Source organism: Acartia tonsa, chromosome 1, assembly GCF_053477335.1.
Source record: "Acartia tonsa isolate MP-2025a chromosome 1, ASM5347733v1, whole genome shotgun sequence".
NCBI lineage: Eukaryota > Metazoa > Arthropoda > Copepoda > Calanoida > Acartiidae > Acartia > Acartia tonsa.
In genome coordinates, this window is record NC_137260.1 from 44,498,396 (window position 1) to 44,519,577 (window position 21,182).

Consider the following 21,182-nt stretch of genomic DNA (forward strand, 5'->3'; position numbering starts at 1 on the left):
CGATTGAAAAGTTTGTACACTATTAATTTCATGTCAAGAAATAATTAAATTTTGGGTACAAATATAATTTACATTCCAATGTCCTCCCACCCTCCCTGTAAATATTTAATATTTTAGCTTTAAATACCAGTATGATGAGATGGTGGAAGCTTTATAAAAAATTAATGAAGATGATCTTACTTTTTGTCCTCGAGAGAAAACTTTAGATAGGATTTGTCTAATTTAGCTATGAGAAGATCCTCTACAGAGTCTGAAGGTTTGACAGGGTCAGCAGGATGATCTGACATGGGGGTAAGGTCAACAACATTATTTATTTATAATATTCATGTGATGTTAATAATAGAATAAGGTCAATATGTCGAAGTAAAACTAAAATAAAAATACAATAAGAAAAGTGCAGGTAAATCCATTTAACCCAAAGTTTGGGGGGAGTCCCTTTGGCATCAAATTTTTTTGGGGGGTGGGGTTTTTCCCCATCCAATCAAACCCTCTTTTTTTTATGCTCCATTTAAGCCCCTTGGTTTTTACAAATCAGGTAAATAATTAACATTTGGCACCAAAATGTGGGTTTTACCTACCCACACACCCTAATCTTTAATTTTCAATTACATCTCTTTTAGGATTTTGTACCCCCAAAAAAACTAAAGCTTGGACGTGCTTGTACTTGTTTAAGGGGGGATGCGGAAGTGAAAGTCAAAGAAACTCAAGAAAATAAAGAGTTACAGCTCTGAGATTTGACATTGCAGTTGCTTTAAAAGGGTACAATAAGGAAGAAATGGCGTCGGAACCGCCACTCCCGCTGAAAACCGCCGTTTCCCGCAGAGTTTTTTTCATTTTCTCGTCAAATTTAAATATAAGAAACGACAGGAAAGTGGAAGGCTGCTAATGCAGGAGAAGAGAGGTGTGGTTTTACTAGAAGTATGATGCCGTTAAATATATTTTATCTTGACACTTGCCATTTTTTTCAATATTAACATATTGAAGTGTTAAGTGAAAATATAAGGAAAATTTTCATGAAAAAAAAGTGTATCTCAGATGACTGAAAATTGTCTGATTTGGCGAGTAAAGGCACGGCGGGAAATGGCGGTTTTCGGCGGGAGCGGCGGTTCCAACGCAGTTTCTTCACAGTTCCATATTGTACCTCTTTAGGGCAACTGCCATGACAAATCTAAGAATTGTAACTCTTTATTTAGTTGCGTTCCTTTGACTTTTAATTTTGGTTTCAAAAAGTGTCACTTTCGCCCCCTCCCTTTGAACTTATTTTAAATAGGTTATGTTGTGTGGCTGCCTGTGTCGTTATCCTCCGTGGAGACAAGGAGGTGGGTGGAGCACTCCTCCTCCACCCGGAACTGACCGTATCTGGTGGCGGCATGCCCGTATCTGGAGGACGGGGTAGGCGTGTACCCGGAAGACTTGCCGAAGCCAAATATGCTGGCTAAACTCGCCATTTGTGTGTGGATGTGTATGCAATTTTTATCTGAAGTTAATTGAGAAAATGAACAAACAATAGAAAAGGTTTTGGTGCTTTCCCTCAAAGTACTTATCAAGCACTAAACTACCCTCCCTTTTTTCTAAATTTGAATATAAGGGATGATTGTGGGTTCTTTACCTGCCGTGCCCTGAACCTTCTGGGCTAAACAGTACCTTTTATAACCTAACCTGCTCAGAACAAACGTAAAACTAACCCCTAATTATTATTAATTCATTTCCAAAAACAGGGGGGTTTGTTTTGTGCTCAAAAAGGAACTTTGAGGGATGTCTTATAAAAAAAAGCAACTTAAATGAGAAAAAATAAGTGATTGTTCTTTGCAATTTTTAAACAAAAGAGAAAAACTCTTAAAATCTCATATATGTTAAGGAAAAATATAAAATGATTAGAAAATTTTCTATTAATACATTTTTAATTGATTTATAAATATGGATTTAATTATGTCTATATTTGCTTATTTCTCATTATTAATTTAAATAGGCAGAAATATTACGTATTATAATATCTTAGGAATCAATTTAGACCACGAATTTAATATATTAAATCGTTATTATGTTTGTATTTAAAATTTTAAATCACTTTTTTTGGGGGGAATTTATCACAAACAAACCCACATTTTCCAAACAAGTAATTTTGAAAAAACGTCCTATTCAGCTAAAACCCTTACAATCCAATTTTATTCCACACGCATCTGAAAGAACTGTCAAGAAATTTGAAACTTTTTAATATATATCTAGAAAATGCTTTGCAAAGTTTAACCCGAAGTGATGTAAAAAGATAAAATGCTTATTTGCTGATGATATAGAAAACTTTTTTCATGACTCAAATATTATAAATCTACAAAAAAATGGATTTTAGACAAAAAAATAGATTTTCTTACGAAAATGGGCTGAGAAAAAGAGATGGGATAGACAAAAAATGCATTCAAACATTGCATGATTTATGTCAAATAAAATCGCGTAAGTCGGTGACATTACTTAGAACCATTTTGCGTTATTTATGACACTTTAACATTAATAAAGCATTTAACTATAAATATTCGTCATAATTTGTCTTTTTAATCTTTTCTTATTTAAGCTTCCTACTAAACTCTGACGTCATAAAATGTAAAATAAATTCGAAACTTGAATTAAATTCTATTTTTATTAAATAAATTATTAAAAAAGAACGCAACATTTTAATTCCGTTCTTATACAAAAGTCAAGATGTACTGTAATTCAATTTTCTCAATTTTAAGTAACTTAAAAGAAGTTATTTTTATTTACATTCTTTCACTAAATTATCATTAAAATTTATATGAAAATATGGCAGTTTAATCACTAATAAAGTTTATATCAAAGAACTTAGGACATAAAAATCCTGTACAGAAAAATAGTCTGCAATAAAAAAGTAACTCTCCCTTCGGAGATATTTTATAAAACTGGTTGAATCCCCCATTCTATACATCCCATCTCACACTTGTACACACACACAAACATAATATAAGAGAGTATCTCAGATTCTATCTCTCTCTTTCTCTATTCCCTAGTAAACCCTCTCTCTCTCATATAAAATATATATATAGAACCAAAAACTCTTAAAAGAGAAGACAGACCATTCCCTCCCTCCCCTATTCTAACTACCAGACCATGCTGATAAGACCTTTCTCCTTTGCAAAAATGTAAAGGCTTGCAAATATTGTTTACAGCTTGAAAATGTGCAAGACTCAAAGGACTCTCAAAGGCTGATCTAAAAAGTTGAAGGATGGTTATGAGAGGCGCTGGGATCTTTAATAATTCACGTGTCTATCTTATTCAATATACCTATTTGTTTTCATGAATTGAAAATGTGTCTAATTATTTTTAGCAAAAATGAACCTTTATTGTAAGGTTCCTTGACCTCTACAAGCAATCTATGATCTAAAATAACAGGATTATTGCAATTTAAGTATAAAAATTATCATTTACTTTCGATTATTGTTAAAAAGATTAGTTAAACTTTTAAGTTATTACAATACTTGTTTGTGAGACAAAAATGATAAATTCCTTTAGAAAAAAATGTTCAGTTCAAAATTTCTTACACCATGAACCATGTTATTGACTAATAAAATCCCTAAAGCTACAAATTAACTAACGCTTGAGTGTATTATCTAATACTGGATAAGGTATAAAATCAAGCGGCTGTCTGGCAGCTGCAAAAAACAGCTAGTAACCAAATTTTAATTAATCATAAGTAAGTAAATTTAATATCCATTATAAAAGTAAACAAAGGATGAATTGTCTAGAAAGCCCCACAGGAGGGAAGTAGATTAGTTTTCAAAGTAGAATTTATTTAAAGTCTGCACAAGGTTTAGACAAGGGATACAGGGATGGGTCAATGGAGAATTAACAGTTATTTATTGCATCGTATTATAGACAGATTTCCGCGGATGTCAAAACGAAATATTACAAGATTAAAACCAGTTTTGTTAACCTGAGGGTCCGAAGGCCTATGCTAACAACGCTGCTATTAATTTTATGAATAATATTCGTGGTAAATTGTCTGTAATACAATGATATACAGGAGTTTTCAGTATAACTGAGAACCGGTTCTAAATCATTGGATATCAATCGGTTTTGAAGCCATACTAGAAAAAGTATTATCCATTAATAAAAAAGAAACATTTAAATCTTTAATTACTACTTACCCATTATCTAAACGTAAATTACTTTCTTTAATGGAAAAAAGGTATTGACGACATTTAAAAGACATAATTTTAGAGGGCGAATCTATTTTCTCCCATTGTCATTGCCCCAAATCCCTGGCTTTGACAAAAGAATCTGTGTGTGTGTGTGTGTGTCTCTGTTTGTTAAAAAGTTTGTTAAAATTGTTCTCAAGTTTAAACACTTTTTAATATTTCAAAACATAAGTTTGATTCTCGGTGGATTTAAGAGCTTCTACTAAACCAAATCATTTCATGGTGCTTCCTCTAAATTACCCTCCCCCCCCCCTTATTTTTGAAATAAATAAAATAAGGGTGGGGTAGCATTATTCTGTTATGCCTAACCCTTTATCCTTATTTATATATTTTTCAAATTAAGAAATTAATGGGGGGGGGGGGGGAATACTTAAATTTCCTATTTGATTTTTATATCTAATATAATAAAGTAACTGGATGTCTTGTCTACAAGAATTTATGTCAAGTAAGCTCTCTGAAACCACTGGACCATTGGTCACCGATTTACATGGAAATTTTGTATCAGTCCTGTTGAGATATTCGACTATTTTGGGATGGTTGATCAACTCCCCAAAAAGAACAGTACTATTTAATATGCGTTGATGGATGTTGCTAATTTGCTACCCTAGTCAAAAAAAGATCTTCAGTGTACTTTCAGAGTATATACTTAATCCAATATTGGTAAGACAAATTGGACGCTTACACATAGAAAAGGAAAAATATGCATAGATGAGACATGTGAGATTTATGCATACTTACAAACAACCACTTTACTGGAACAAACAATATTATATTTGAATGGGTTATTGCGGGTATGTCAAATCTATTGGATAAGGAAAATAAAATGAGTTACTTTCTTAAAATTATACAGTATCTTTTGTAGCGAAATAATCTAAACATTGCTTTGTTGGTCTGTTTGCCGGTTATGTAGAAATGAACATTATTTTATAAAAAGGTTTCGTGTTTTTTGGGGACTTATTTTTTTAAAATTGGGTAGATACATACTTATCGGCCGTTGTCTTATCCCTTTAGATAAGATTTCATATTAGGCAAAACTAAAAAGAAAGGTTTAGGACATAAAAAATGTAGAAAGAAAATGCACAAAGTTTTAAAAAAGTATTACTCTCTCAGGAGAGAAGATTAAAAACAAATATTTTCCGGAGACAGGAAAAGATTTTCCAGTATGGCTTCAGCATCGATTAATATCCGCTGGATTAGAAGTGTTTCTCAGTTATACTGAAACACCGTATTATAATCAATTTTTCAAGAATATTAAAATAAATCATAAACTTATAACTAATTTTGGTAGCCCTGGACTTCGTCCCCTCGGGGCTAATATAACAGATTAAATCAAATAATTTTTCTTTTTAATATCCGCGGAAAGCTGTTTACAATATGATGCAATAAATAACTATTTAGTGATTTAAATTATCTAATACTTGAGTGATACTGGATTTAAATGTAATAGGTATACATTAATCAGAATGACAACATCCTTAAGAAGCGAAGCTCATTAATTTAAAACAAAAATAACAGACAGACTGAGCATGACCGACATACCGATAGACCCAATCACAATCTCACCACATAGCGTCGTACTAAGATGCCTTAGCATTAAGTAACTATTTAACATTGAAGTTCAAAAGAGAAGAGTGTTGGGGAAGGGGGGGGGCGTGTTTACACCACCTCGGAATGAAGAATCCCCCTCCCCCTACAAATTTCTGTAAATGCACCTGATTCAAAATAAATGAAATAACAGATTATAAGTCACAATAGCTGCAGATGTTTTCATGTTTCTTCAAGTGAGATTGAATATGTTTAAACTTTTATCCAACTTTTCATGCTACTTGTTTTCAATAGCGAAGCTACATTATCAGTTTTAACTGGTATGTGATCTGTCCGTTTCATAGATCATATGTACTAAAGGGAAGAAGGAATGGGGGAAGAATTAAAGAATTTTTTTTAATGAACAATTTTTTTATTTGGGGGGGGGGGGGTTAAAGGTGGAGGTACCCTCCCCCAAATAGGTATTAACCTTCCCTCGATCTAATACATGATACACTAAAAAGAGAACCATAACAGTTGGCGATATAGACATGAAGACATCCTGTTATTTTTATAGAAGGATATCCAGCTAATGAAATATTATTAAAACATGAAATTTATACCTAAAATTTAAAGTTTCAGGTACCTAAAAAAAGGAATGAATAAAACATTATGTCGGCATGTACATAGTTGTAAAAGCAATGCATAAAACTTCAAAGGGCAAATTATAAGTATAAAAGAGCAGATATAGTACCTATGATATACACATTAATGCACGTATACCATAAAGTTATACCCTAACATTAAAGGTCTCACAGAACTTGTAATGTTGAAGTCTATAAACTAACCACGCTAGTATCTGGGACATACAGGCAAACTTCCGATAGCTTTCAATGAGGCTAAAATCTAAATAATAAGCCTTATTCTATATCATTTTTAATAGACCTTGTATTCAAGCTGTAATTAAAAATAATCATAAACATTTTTCAATTAATTAAGTATAGGAGGTCTGGTTTTTGTACTTAACTATGGTTTAATCGGTGGCTCCTACCGTTCATACTTAACCATCTAGAATTCTATACATTTATTGTGCAATGTGAATACTTCAGGATGAAAGGATATGGAAAAGAATTTTTTTTATTATGATAGTAAAAAACAACAATTTCCTAGTAATTTTCTATAAAAAGTAGAATATCAATAACATAAAAGGGAATCTGTATTCGAAGAGAAAGGGAAAAGAACAGAAAAACAGCCTAAATTCAGCCCAGTGAAAATTCCCTAAAATGGAGATATTACTCGGTTCAATAGTTTGTCAGTAGGATAGATGTAAAACAGTTTTTCATTAGATATAATATCTCTTTTCTAGGAATGATAGATTTATTATTACTTGGATCCTAAACCAGATTATTATGTACTCTAATAAAGTAAAACTTGCATTTAGCTTATAAAAAAATCCGCCCCATTTACCCAATACCCTCCCCTCCTACTGGATGAACGACCTAAATTGACGACAATTTTTGCCCTATCATAATATCCACTTATATTCTATATTCATTCTAGGAATACTGTGAGTACATTGAATATAATGTAAGGTACAAAATATGGACACAAACAACTTTAATATTTAATCAACAGGAATAAAAACAGTTTAAAAGGCGAAGCAGAGTTCTAATAGGAATTAATCTATGGTCTAGTGGATCATAATTTCAGGGATTTTAAAGAATAAGACAATGATTGATAATTGATGTACAACGCCAATGATGATAAACAAAAAAACATTCTGTAGGTAATAAAATAACAAATGAGAGAGCAAATTTAAAAACTTTGGGTACCTGTGAAATTTACACTCCATTCCCTCCCTAGATTATTTACATTGGGCTTCTTAAATATTCCATAACTTTGGGGAAGAATATTTTTAAAAAATGCTGTTTCCTAAAATTCTTAAAAATGTGGTCTAAAATAAACTAAATGATTTAGTTTATGTCCCTTTACTCATTATATATTTTTTCAACATTATTTTAGAAAAGTCACGCTTTGGATGCTAGGCACAAACATGTTGAATTATAAAAATCTACCTTTTTTGCCAAATATTTTTTCATATTAAAAAACAAAATATTATTATATTAATATGAAATAGTGCATTTTTGTTCAGGGATCTAAAGGGATAAGAAAATGACCTATAAATCGATGTACATCCCCAATGATGATACACAAAGTTACACCTTCTTTAGATTTAGATTAGTGGCTGAAGCATTTAGATACTCAACTTTATGAACCAACCAATTAAAAAACCGATGAAAGTCGACCAATAAGAAAACGTTATTTTACAACTTCAGGGACTAGTGTAATTAACAGCCCATTGTCCCCTCTCTCTCTCTCTGATTTTTGTTTTCCTTCTACTGTAAAAAAAAACCTATTAAAAACTATTTAAAGTACATATTATAATAATGTACTGTACAGCTAACTTTAAATTCCTACCTTTCATCTTAGGGGATTAAAGTTGGTAGAAAGTTTCATCATAGAGTATAAACTATATAAAAAAGGCAGCTAAGAGAATATTTGGGGCTAGCTTTCATCATTTTTAATACCCAGAGTTAAAGGGAGTTTTTACTAGTACCCAAAGTTTTATATGCAAGTTTTATATCTTACTCGTTGGATCCAAAATTTTAGGTACTTTTCTTGATTATTAATTGGTCATCATATGGGTTCATATATCAATTTATTGTTCATTGTCCATTGTCATATCCCTTAAGATCCCTGACTAATTTCAATTATTATTTTGGAGTAATACAGATAACATTTAGATAAAAGGAAAAAAGCAAAATAAATATTTTTAAGGCTTAATCTCTGTTCCTTTTTTAACAAGAGAAATGACATTGTTTATTAGATAATATTTCTTCCCCCCACTAGAAGCTACCCAGAGTTTCACAAAATAAAATTGGGAAGGGGGAATATTTTATTTCGATGTCCTTTATATCCTTGGTAATGGACATATCATTGCTTGGATGTTACACAATATTTTTATGTTCTATAACAAACTGAAACTCGCAGCGGGTTAAAATAACGATCCCGCATACACCCCCTTTACCCCATCTCCTCGCCTCCTACTGTATGAACGATCTGATAAACATATGAGTTCCATGTTAGCAACCTAAATATACAACTTTTCCCCTGGTCATAATATCCACGTATATTCTATATTCATGTCCCTGGTTTCCATAATGTTATGTATAATATCAAATAACAAGTTTTATATTCAAGTGGCCTCTATTTTTAAAAGCCTATCGTTTTACATGACAGTTATATTGTCAAAATTTTGTTTTAAAAGCTTCGATTCAACTATTTTTTGACGCAATATTAATTTGAGTTAACTTTATAATAGACTAGAGGTCGCGGTCTATGGGTTCTATGTTCGAAAGAATATAGAAGGGCAGAAAAATAGCCTAAATTCCATACCCAGACTTAATTATAAAAATAAAGACAGACACAAACCATCTAAGGACCTACAAGAATCTTAACTGTAAAAGCCATATCGGTTAAGCAATTAGCGGAATCTTTCGCTGTATAATCTGTTTAATAAAAATAAAAAAAACTTACATTCCATTAAAAGTAGCTGATCTAAGGAGGCCAGAATCCTCACAGGGTTGATAATCAGATCTGAAAGCAAACAAACAATCATCATTTATCTTTGTAGATTTGTTATTGTCTTTAAACATCAATAGTAAAAAATTCGAAGCATCTCTAAAATGCTACATACATACATATAAGCACAAAAAAACCTATGAGTCTAGCATAATATGATTTTTATTTCCTAATATTTTAACGCAAAGCTCTTGTCGTTAATTCAAGTATTTTGAATTGTCCTATTTCTTTCAAACTTATGATTTATGTTAGAGTTGGGTACAATTTAGAATGCGTAGCAAATAATTTATTTTTTCTATGATGTATTTGTACTTTTTACTTGATTTTTAGAATATTGATTCCTTGAACGAATATGTATAGTATTATCATAAGCAAGTGTTTAAATGAAAGTCTATTCCTATTTAAAGAATCAACATCCTGTATATAAGTAATTTTGGGATATATTTATCCTGAATTTTAATTGAGAATTCTTAATAATATTGATTGTAAGTACTTTGTTAACCAACAAATGTTATAAATGTTCAAATGTATATGGCGGACTGATTTATTAAGATAGCTTTCAATGATGTTGTCGTTCTTGTTTCTTTCAACTATTGTAAGATTTGTCTTGGTTTACATTTTATTTCACATTGACAAAATTGATCATTTGTCTCCGTAGAATTTATTTTATTCTTTCTAAAATCAAATTGTTCAATTTTAAAAACATATTTTTTTTAATAATAGCAAAGCTACTTTGAAGCATATCTGTGGTAAGCTAAAGACGCTGAAAGAGCTTTGGCCATTTAATTAATTACAATGAAAAACTATGTTTACATCCCGAAACTGAATAAAATCCTTCACAATTTTAACTGAAATTTAAGTGCTGAAACCAAGGGACCTCAAGGAATAAGGCATTGGCAGAAGAATTGATGTAAATCAGCATTAAAGATACACAAAACTACATCTTCTGTAGATTACAATTAGAGGTTGAAACGTTAGGACATTAAATAAAAAAGTTCCAAAATATGTTCAGCCAATAACTAAAAACGTAAGAAGCCGCCCAATGTCACCTTCCACCCTGGCTGAAACCAGTGTCTCTTGTCATAGGAAACATAAGTTAATAAAGGCTAAAGATAACAACTTTATTACTAACAGCCCTAAAACATTTGGTGGGTATCGTTCTAAATTCAATTTAAGTTATTCTTACTTATTTTTAGAAGCGTAACTTTTCTACAATTAGGTTTAGTCTGTCAATAGCGGAGCATGATTTTTTTTGCTACTTTGAATAAAAGCTTTGCATTATACAATATATATATTCCTAAATAATATTAAATGCGTTGTTACTCTATATTTGTCAATGTTCGTATGTCTATCAGTCTGAGTTGTTATGCTTTGCATTTCTAGATGTTGTCGTCCTTGTTAATCGAGGAAAACGTATGAATACTCATTCCTATTGATTGTTAAAGAGACACTACAGAGGTTTGGATGTATTATTACTTGGATGTTACCCCAGATTTTCATGTTCTCGAATAAAGTGAAACTTGTATCTGGCTACAATAACGATTCCACCTTCCCCTCCCCTTACCCCTATCACCTCCACTCCACTCAACCAACTGGATGAACGAACTAGACGATAAATGATGACGATTTTAGCAACCTCAATTGACGACAACTTTTTCCCTGTCATAATATCCACACATATTCTACATTCATTGCAGAGATATTAAAAGTATTGTACTATCTAACCAGAAAACAAATCTCCCCGCTTTCAAATTTAAAATGTTTAAAACTGTCAAGTATTCAATTCTATTGAATAAGAGTGTGTAACGAGAGAGAAGACATTGTACTGTACATTGCACTGATCCAAAATTTTAAAATCACATTTACTTATTTGTTGCCTAAAAAAACTTTGGGTACATTTATTTAATCTTATTTGGTTGTACAAACTAAACTGGCCCTTTGCCAACCAATAATTAGAGAAAGACTTATTTTTTTTTTATCACCACTTCAAAGGCAAACATTAAAACTACAGAAGTAAAAGTATGACAATATTATTTATCAGCGTTGCGGAGCCGTTTGATTTTGGTGCGGCTCTGGTTCCGGCTCCGCGGAGCCCCCTGTGAAGATAGCGGCTCCAGCTCCATTTCCGGATCCGGCTCCGGATTTTGCTCAGGATTCGACCTAACTCCGGTTTATAACTATTTTCTTGGGGGGTGGGACACCCCCAACCCCCCCAAAAATTGAAAAATCCCCCCCCCCCCAAAAAAAAACATTTTTTAAAAATTTTTTAAACTAAAATTAAAAATGAGGGGGGCGCCCCCCCCCCCCAAAAAAAAATATTTTTTTCGCCCACCCCAAATTTTTTTTTACTTTTTCTTTTAAAATCTAAAATAAGAAATTGAATTATCAAATTCGACTTTCTCCTCCTCAAGTGCCCCTAGAGGCCTCTAGGGGGCGTAGCCGCTAGTAATTAATAAAGAATCTCTTATTTTAGCTAACCCGGATCCGGAGCCGTTTTTTTAACGAAAATAACGGCTCCAACTTCGGCAAAATATGTCGGCTCCATGGCTCCGGCTCCACAACGCTGTTATTTATCATCTGATATTTGAAAATAAAATTGATGCAAAATGAATATTTTTTTGTCTTAATTCTATTCTAATTTCAAGAAGAATTGTCTAACTCCATGATATCGATTGTTCTCAGGTAAACTCATAGAATAAAATAGACCAAATCAATAAAGAGCCCCTTTTACAAATTAAATCTAGGAAATTAGTGACAGTAATGGAGTTAGAATAAACGTGGATATCATGCCAGGTTGAAAATTGTCAATTTAGCTTGCTAATATGGAACTCGTTTATTGGTTAGTTCGTTTATCCAGTAGGGGGGGGGGGGGGCATAAATATACGAGCCGTGGTAAATTCTTCTTAGTGGTATTGTAATTTTCTAATACCATTTTCTAATCCACCTGACCTTTATTTGTTCTATAGTTTTCCTTGGGTTTCTACATGTAAGCTTGTTGGAAAACCAATTTCTCCGGCTGTATTTGGAATTTCAAATGAAAGGTTGGGAGGAATGTTGGATTAAATTTAAGCCTTAGAGATTACTATTCCAATAACGCACATTTGTCTGGAACAATGGTGTCATTTAACAACTCAATCTAAAAATTCAAGGTAAGTAGATAACTTGATTTCCATTTCTAGTTATCTTTTAATTTTTGTTGATGGGGGACATTTTTTCTAGTGGCGGTTTCAAACAGAGATACAGACCAACGTTATCTTAGTTCTATAAGCAAACATTAAAGAAGATAAACCCTATATTTATTTTTCTCGTATTTATTCGAATCCGCTGGATAGGAACCGGTTCTCATCCATACGAAAAAACTATGTCTAGCATCGTATTATATCCAGCTTTCTACGAATATAAAAATGTACAATCATAAGATTAAAACTAGTTTTTTTTAGCCCCGAGGTGCATAATTGTACTTTCTATATCCGCGGAAAGCCGTTTATAATACGATGCGAGAAATAACTATTAATTTTTTGTTATGTTAACAGAAAAGTAATGTGCTATTTTCTGAAATCAACTACACAAATAAGCTGCATTTAAAAAAAAAACTACTTTCAACTTACAGAATGACAGTAAACGATAAGTTTGTTTACATCTATAAAAACGATATAACAAGAATACCTTATAGGAGTACCAAAAGTTATTTTTAGCTGAAGAATGAGAACGTATATAGAAAACTTTGAGTACCAGTAAATCTTACAGCCCAATGTCCTCTCCCTTCCTTTCCTGGTAATTCTTAAAAATCAATCTTCAACTCACGACAGGTGTGAATGGGGTGAAATTGGGGGGTGGGGAGATATGGCTTTAATTATTTCACCAAATATTTCATGTTCAAGTTCATTCTTTAAATTAAAATTGTTTAACCTAGGTAAACAAAAAAGTATATTAAGTTGTGAAATCAATATTTTAAAATGTTCGGCTTAGCAAAATTAGATTAATTCTTTTAATAGATGCAAAGAAATGAAACCAATGATCAAATTAAGAGTTTTCATCAAATTAATCGAATTCTCAAGTTAAAAGTTGCAAATTTAATGCTTTCTGTTGTTATTTTTTTGGATTTTTAAACCAGATTTTGTTTTTCTATACAAGATTGAGTACAGGATATTGTTAAAATTTCAAATATACTTTCAAAAGAATAATATAAACAATTTGCTTTGACAACAATCAAGTTATTCATCTTTAGAATATTGAAAAACAAAAGAAATAAATTCTATGGAAAACAAGGATGACAACATTTATTAAAGAGAAGCTTGAAATGCTGATAAAAAACAAAGAACATTAACACTTGTAGAGTGTTAAAACTGAATAAGCAGGATACAAATGTATAAGTCGAGACAAAATGGTAAGTGAATTTGTTGCAAAACTGCTTAAATATAGGATATTGCTAAAGGACATATTACATTCTTAGGACTTGATTACAAAGATTGTACCTTGTTGTAATAGGAATCAGTAATTCAAAAATCTGATAAATAGGATAATTATATCACATTGTTTCCAGAAAGGTTAAAAATAGACTTGTTTGAAATGGACGAACAAACATTTTGGTAACGGTTTTAGAGTTGCTACGCTTCGTAAATCATATCAAACTGTTATAGAAATCATCATGCAAAGTTTGAAATCAATAGGACAATTCTAACATGCGCAAATTAACGAAAAGAGCTTACCTAGTTATATAAAAGCTTCGCTTAAAAAAAAAATAAAATACAGAAAATAAAGAAAAACCAAATATTGAAAGAGTAAGAGTTTCTGCACTTTGAAAAAAATAGGACAAAGCAGAATTAGAACAAGTTTATATGCAATGTTATGAACATTTGATCTTTATATTGGAACAAGAACAACATGGTCTAATACTAGCAAAACTTTCAAATTAAAGAGAAAAGTAGCTTGCGGGTAAAAAGTGTGTGTTTTAAGGCTTAAAAATTGTAGTAGAACGATAATATTCACTAAATATGTGTATTTCTTATTGAAAAGAACTATAGACAACAATTTTTAAAAAAAGTTAATATAAATTTTTATCGTTCTACTACTGTTTTTATCTTAAAACACACAAACTTTACAGATTTTATCCGCATCCAACATTTCCCTTTTTTCTATTGTAAAGTTATAGCAAATTTTGAATTAAAACATTGCATGTCATCTCTATAAGTGTCCGCTTCCCTAACTGACTGACTCACAAAAAAATGTTGTATAAGGCCATTAGAGTAAATGCTGTTAAAATGCTCTGGGAGTCAAATCTATTATAGTAGATTTGATTTTTATTCTACAAATTTCGCAGGAAGGCGAAGACAACGAAAATTAAATAAAAAACTCTCTTATTCCCTCTCTAGCAACTGATGTACTGTAGGTCAGTCATTCTATGTTAAATTATATAAAGTTACGCATCTATAATCAATTTCGGTCTTGTTTCGAATTGGTCAATTGAAAGCACATGCGTATAATCATGACACAGAAATGAATATATGTGCATTAAAGACGCACAGACTAACAACACATAAATGTTTAATAGATGCTTCGCTCCCAAAAATGCATATTTTGTAATGCTATCCCCATTAATGGTGCAGTGTGAACACTTTCAAGGATTTAGGTATCAGGTTTTTTTTATTTTAAAACCAGTGGAAAAGGAATAATTGTGTAAGTAAAGATATTGTATAACATCTAACTAGCCCAAGTAGGTACCTTGTGGTCTGCTAGCAAATTGTTTTCTTCTCTTTTGTAGCGACTTGGTTGTGTTTTTATTTTCGATGCTATCGGCTGATATTCAAAGACCCAATTAAAAGTCAGCAAAGGATTCCCACCCCGTGGGTAGAGTTACATATAGCTCAAGCACCCCCTCACCCCCATCTTATACTTTAATGAAAATGGTATACAAATAAACATTTTTCAAATATTTTAATATGTAAGTGTATATCCTCTTATCCCTGGCTAATACTGAACACTATAAGCCCCGGGGACCAACAATACAAAAGTTTTCCGGCATGTTCCAGGAAGAACATCCTATTCCTTCCACAGGTGATGTGTTAATTCAGGGCCCGGTTTTGTACATTATACTTTTTGTACGTATTTTCTCGACATTTTCAAATTGTTATGATGTCTAATTGCTAAAATTGTCAAGCAAAAACATTCTTAGGTCTAAATACTGACTAAACGTTTAGAAGCAATATTTTACGGGCTATTTTGTACTTCTTTATACTCGCGTACAGCCTCCGTCTACTGAGTTTTTGTCATTCGTTTTTGTTGGGTTAAGTTAAGTGAGACCCGGAGGGTTAAGGCTATTAGCACAAATTTTGAATAATGAAATAGTTATGTTAAAAACTGTGTACCTAACATTGCATTATTCTTTGACCCCAAATTTAAACAATATTGAAAAATGAGCTTATGTAGAGGGGAATGTAAAAAGTTAGTATGGCCCACTTTCAAATTAAGGGATGATGCAAGTTTTGCTACTAAGAAATGTTGATACTAGTTAGTAACATAAACTTACCAAATTAAGCAGAACTAAAAGTTAAATAGGTAACAAAGAAATGTGATAGAAAAAAGTTTTAGTATAATAAGAAAGGATGGAGAAGACATAGGACTGTAAATTACAATGGTGCTTTAAGTTTTATTACTGCTTATCTTATTGGTTTGCTGAAAAAATCTTTAGGTACTTTTATTGAATTTTAAGTGGTTGGTTAGAAACTAGTAATGTCTAAACTTTTCAACCAACAGAAGGAGTAATTTTGAGTATCATCATTGGTTCTTGTCTTATCTCTTGAGATCCCTGATATTTTGTCTAATAACCAGGTTGTGGATCCGGAAGGATCCGCATTTTTTTGAGTCCAAGGATCCGGTATAAATTTATGGAAAAATCTACCTAAATTTATATAAAATAGTCACTTACAAAGACATTCTCGTGATGAGAGCCAATCTTTAAGGTTTAGGTTCAGACTTAAAAATTAAGAGTATTTTTGACTTCGAGATTAAGGAATAAATATTTTTTGAAAAATTTGGTGATTTTATTTTTATTGTTAAGGATCCGGAGTCGGATCCGGAGTCAGATCCGGTAGGATCCGGATCCGCACTGACCAAATTTGGAGGACCCGGATCCGCATACAATCAATGCGGATCCGCAACACTGCGTAATAACCAATTACTTTATAAAAATTAATAATATTCAAATCCTTTTCATATTTTCCTTTTGTAATATTTTCCAAAGAATCAGAAACAAAACTCTTATGTAATCCTTAATTTTTTTTCTGGTGCCAATTAGAAACTAATTTTAAAGTTCTGTTTGAAAAGTTGTAATTTAATTATAAATCATATAGACAGGACAAGTTTGTAGTACGACTACGTGTGTACTGAAACTTATTTTTTATGTACAGTCAATAACTCAATTTTAATCTATATTCATTACAGAGTAAAAAAATGTTCAGGGGCGATTTCTCTTTGGAGCCTGGGTAGAGGTATCCTGCCCAACCCTCTCCTGGAACTATTCTAAGCTTTAGTGTCAGAAGAACCATTTCGGTCCAGTGGTTAGCGTGATCTTAAGCTACAAATAGACAGACACACACTCAAATAGACAGCCAGTAAGTTTTACATAAAATTTACAAAGAATTTAAAACTAGTAAACTTACTATATTTTAATGTTTTTAGGCTTTCGAAATGTAAGTTTATAATCGATAAGACAATTCTAACACGTATAAAATTAAGTTTCTACCTGGTTGACCCCCAGAGAGATGTCAAGTCAAAATTTTTCTTTCCAACAACTTCTGTAACCTGTGAAAAAACCCGAATAAATTTGCATAATCTAACAAACAATGGAAACATAATTAAAAATCTTATTAAGATTTTCGCTAGAAAAGTTTGAGAGAAAATAAAAAAATTCTGATTAATTGAAGAATAAGCTCTCAAACTCTTTGTTTAGCATAAATGAAATTAAAATAAATTGGTATTTTTGTCATGAAATGATAAAAAAAATTACTGTAGAAAAAATCGAATAAATGGGCATAAAGAATTCTCCAAAAATATCTTAATAATTTTCCTGACACTACAGCAGTTGCTATGTTTCAAATAGTTATTTATCTCAACGCACCGCGGGAATCAAAATAAAATATTAATAAGATTAAACCAGTTTTGTTAGACCAGATGGGTCGAAGGTCAGGGCTAACAAAATTAGTATTTAGTTTATGATTTTTATTATAATATTCGTGGAAAATTGTCTGTAATTCGATGCTATACATAATTTTTACAGTATGGCTGAGAACCTGTTCTCATCCAGCAGATATTAATCGGTTTCGAAGCCATACTGGAAAAATATTTATTCCTAAAGATTTTTAAACTGTCTGACTTTACCTTTCCAGCAATGCTGGTGGCGGAGGATGAAATATTTGTCAACAAGCTTCCATCCTTCACCTAGACAACAAGCACAACATGCTACATAGAGGGGGGATACTAGAGCTAGGGATAAATGCCAGGGATTGAACAATGGACGATAAATCAATGTTCCCCTTCAATTATAATAAGCAAAGTAAAACAAACACTTTATATAGATTAAAATGATCTATGTAAAAGTATGGTTATTGTTGATTTGTTAAAGATTTTAAGCCAACGGATGACAAAACTAGTTTAAATGCTTGAAGGATAAAATGATTCAAAGGCCAATGTCATCCCTGCCTGGGTAAATAGTTGAACATTAAATAAAATAGAAAGTATTGCTTCAAGACTATTCATGGAGTCTTTTTTAAAGTATTATTTTTTTGCAGTGTGTATTATCAAATGCTTTTATTTAGTCTAAAGTACATTAATCATTGAGATGTATTGTTTTAGACTAAAAAAAACATTTGATGACTAACTTGATAAATTCATGAATAATCCTGTATTTCAAAATACTATTTATTTTTGCATTTCTAGACCGGTATGACAAAAAGACATGCAAACTTAACATGATAAGAATTCAAAACTAAAAACTAAGTAGACTTTAAAATATGATTTTGTTTGAAAACTTAATTTAAACTAACGAAATAACTTTAACATACAACAATGTAACTCTGAATAAAAAGATATTTTTATTACAGTGATAAGGGAGGTAAAACTAAAGAAGAACGAATATTAAATATTTAGTTTAATTTTCGAAGACCTAAAAATCGTCGTCATTGTTTTTATTTCAAAGCATAAATACGACCTTTGGAACACGCTTAAGCCTAGATATTGTCTCATCTCTCTTACCACTGCCAAAAATGGTTCCTACTTCATAATTTGACAAAATATGGAAGTAATAGAAAATAATGAACATTTTACGCATAGTATTACCTTTTCTGAAACTGTATCAGTAATTTCAGATGCCTTCTGTCCAGCTATGGATGTAAACTTCCAGCCAACCTGGAAAAATATAATAGCCACAATTAACAAAACAAAATTAAAATAATGACTTACATAGTTTTTTCCCCCTGATGTAAAGTTTCATGTATAAGAGCCTCTATTGTAAAGATTATTCTCAAGCAGCGGCATGATGAATTTGTGTTTTAAACACTTGTTACTATGAATCAAAAGATGATTTGCTTTAAGAATAAACATGTGAATATTGTAAAAAGTATTTTGTCTTATTATCAGTCAGAATTAACGGGTGAGGGCTCGGGAGGAGGGGGGGGGGGGTTTGACAAATTTTCGTAAACAGTTAGCATATGCTTTGTCTTAGGAGTGAGCGGATAGGTTATTTGGCAATTTGGAATGTAGTTTCCTTATAATTAACTAGCGGCTACGCCCTTAGAAGCCTCTAGGGGCACTTAAGGGTACAAAAAATAGTTTAAAACCTTCCCAGGACCTATAAGAAGCTTTACTGTAAAGGAGAACAATATCGGTTCAGCGGGCGGTTAGCGAGATCCTTCGGGACAGACAAAAAACGTTTACTACTTTATATACTAGGATAAAAAAAAGGTTCAGGTGCAGCAGGCCTCCAGATAGTCCTAGATACGAAAAAGTGTCAGAAATCCCCTACCCCCACGATTCATTACAGCAATAGAAAATCATTGTGTTAATGATAGTGTACATTTAACAAACTTTAAAAAGCCATTGTGAAACTTTAATGTAAACTAATAAATATAAATTTTCTATACATAGTCCATAGATATTATGATAAGTGGCGTGCACAGAAGTTCACCCGGGGTGTGTACAATCCTTTAGGGGGGGGGGGGGATTCAGGGAAAGGTAGTTCTTTCTCTTAAGTTTATAAAATTTCCTATTAAAAACAAATTTGGGCGCTTTCCCTCAAATAAAAATAAAAAAATAATAGAAAATAAGAGGGGATGGATTTTTATGTCACGTGTAACCCTTGCAGGATGCCCTAACACATCGGGGTCTATAGTATACCTGCGATGCCCTTACACTGCGGGGCAACCTTGTACGATATGTAACCTAAACTAAACCAGAAACTAGACCTCGAGATATCCCAAAACCAATAAGCAAAGCGACAACTAATGCCTTTCATAACCCTTTTGATTTCCATTTAACCCTGTATAAGTTTGTAATGTGCTCGTTTCACAACTTAGATGAAAGTATTTAAAGTTGTGTGCCCCAAGTTATTATTATTACACAAACCTCACATGATTTATCATACGAGTAGCTGTGAAATAACTAAAACTTGGAATTGGTTGTGCAATTGGAAACATGTTTATTTGTTACTTTCCTATAAGTGCCTAGCGAGCACAGATACCAACCTCCCTTTATTATAGAAATTAATGTAAGGGATGTTGCAAATATATTTGCATCATTGCAAAAATGTACAACCTGCTCCACGTATAGTGAGGCGCTCATTGGTATTCAAGGCTTTGCTTTAAGGCAGCCAGTTTATAGTTATCATGTATTAAACATCATGCAATAAGTTAATGTACATCTATTTATCTGCCATTGTCTTATCATTTAGATCCCCAGTTAGTTTTTCTACTTCATGCCTAACCCCTGCAGTACCCATACCTGCGGTGATCTAACCCTCCGAGGCTACATTGTTCCCACCGATAAGCTAATCCAATCTGATCAAAATTAAGTTTGGGGGAGGGGTCTATGATCGAATAGGTAGTATGAGAGAAAACACCATTTATTTTTAATCAGAGTACGTATCTTACTTAAACTTTTCCGAATATACTTTTACAAGGACATTTTTGAACACAACTTTTACAGCAGCAAAAGCTGGCCCTATATTGCAGGAAAAATAACATAAAACAGTAATACTGAATTTTTTTTTATCATATGACGTCACAGGTTTCAGGTGTGAGAAGTCCACTTTAAAATGTTGACAACTCAGCCCCTTTAAAATTGACCCTCGTCGTAGGCAAAACAGAGGTTTAGGGGGGTTTGCAATAAAGACGTTAAGAATGGTTCGAAATACCTTAATTTTTTATATCCCAACAGTCAATTGAATAATATACAGACATTTTCAAGTTTTAATGTTGCTACTCAACTAGTAATAACCTTTACAAACTAAAATAAATTAAACACATGCCCTGATATACTTTATTATGATATAATTCTTTTTTTTTAATGTTTAATATTAGAATGTGGCCCTCAAATTATGAAAATGTAGGTTCTAACGATTTTTACACAATGTCTTAAAAAAATCAGTAATTTCGCAAAATAGCGAACAAATAAAGCTATACTACATAGAAAAAAAATGGTTTTTAATACAAATAAGAAAATCCCATAAAAATCGACCCGAAAAATCACCTATGGCAGAGTGACAGAGACCTGTTTTAAAGATGGAAAAGGTAAAAACTACACTTTATTTGCAAAGAAGGT

The 21,182-nt window shown here is 32.0% G+C and overlaps 1 protein-coding gene across 1 annotated transcript in view; it reads right to left on the minus strand.

The window, feature by feature from the left end:
* ArfGAP1 (ADP-ribosylation factor GTPase-activating protein 1) overlaps positions 1-21,182 on the minus strand; it is a 56,256-nt gene that overhangs the window by 24,035 nt on the left and 11,039 nt on the right. Inside the window, exons 8-11 of the mRNA XM_080162877.1 lie at positions 18,705-18,773; positions 17,748-17,807; positions 17,113-17,171; positions 9,327-9,386 (exon numbers count right to left, since the gene is read on the minus strand). Of these exons, the coding sequence (XP_080019003.1) occupies positions 9,327-9,386; positions 17,113-17,171; positions 17,748-17,807; positions 18,705-18,773 (248 nt within the window). The remainder of the gene's footprint in view (positions 1-9,326; positions 9,387-17,112; positions 17,172-17,747; positions 17,808-18,704; positions 18,774-21,182) is intronic.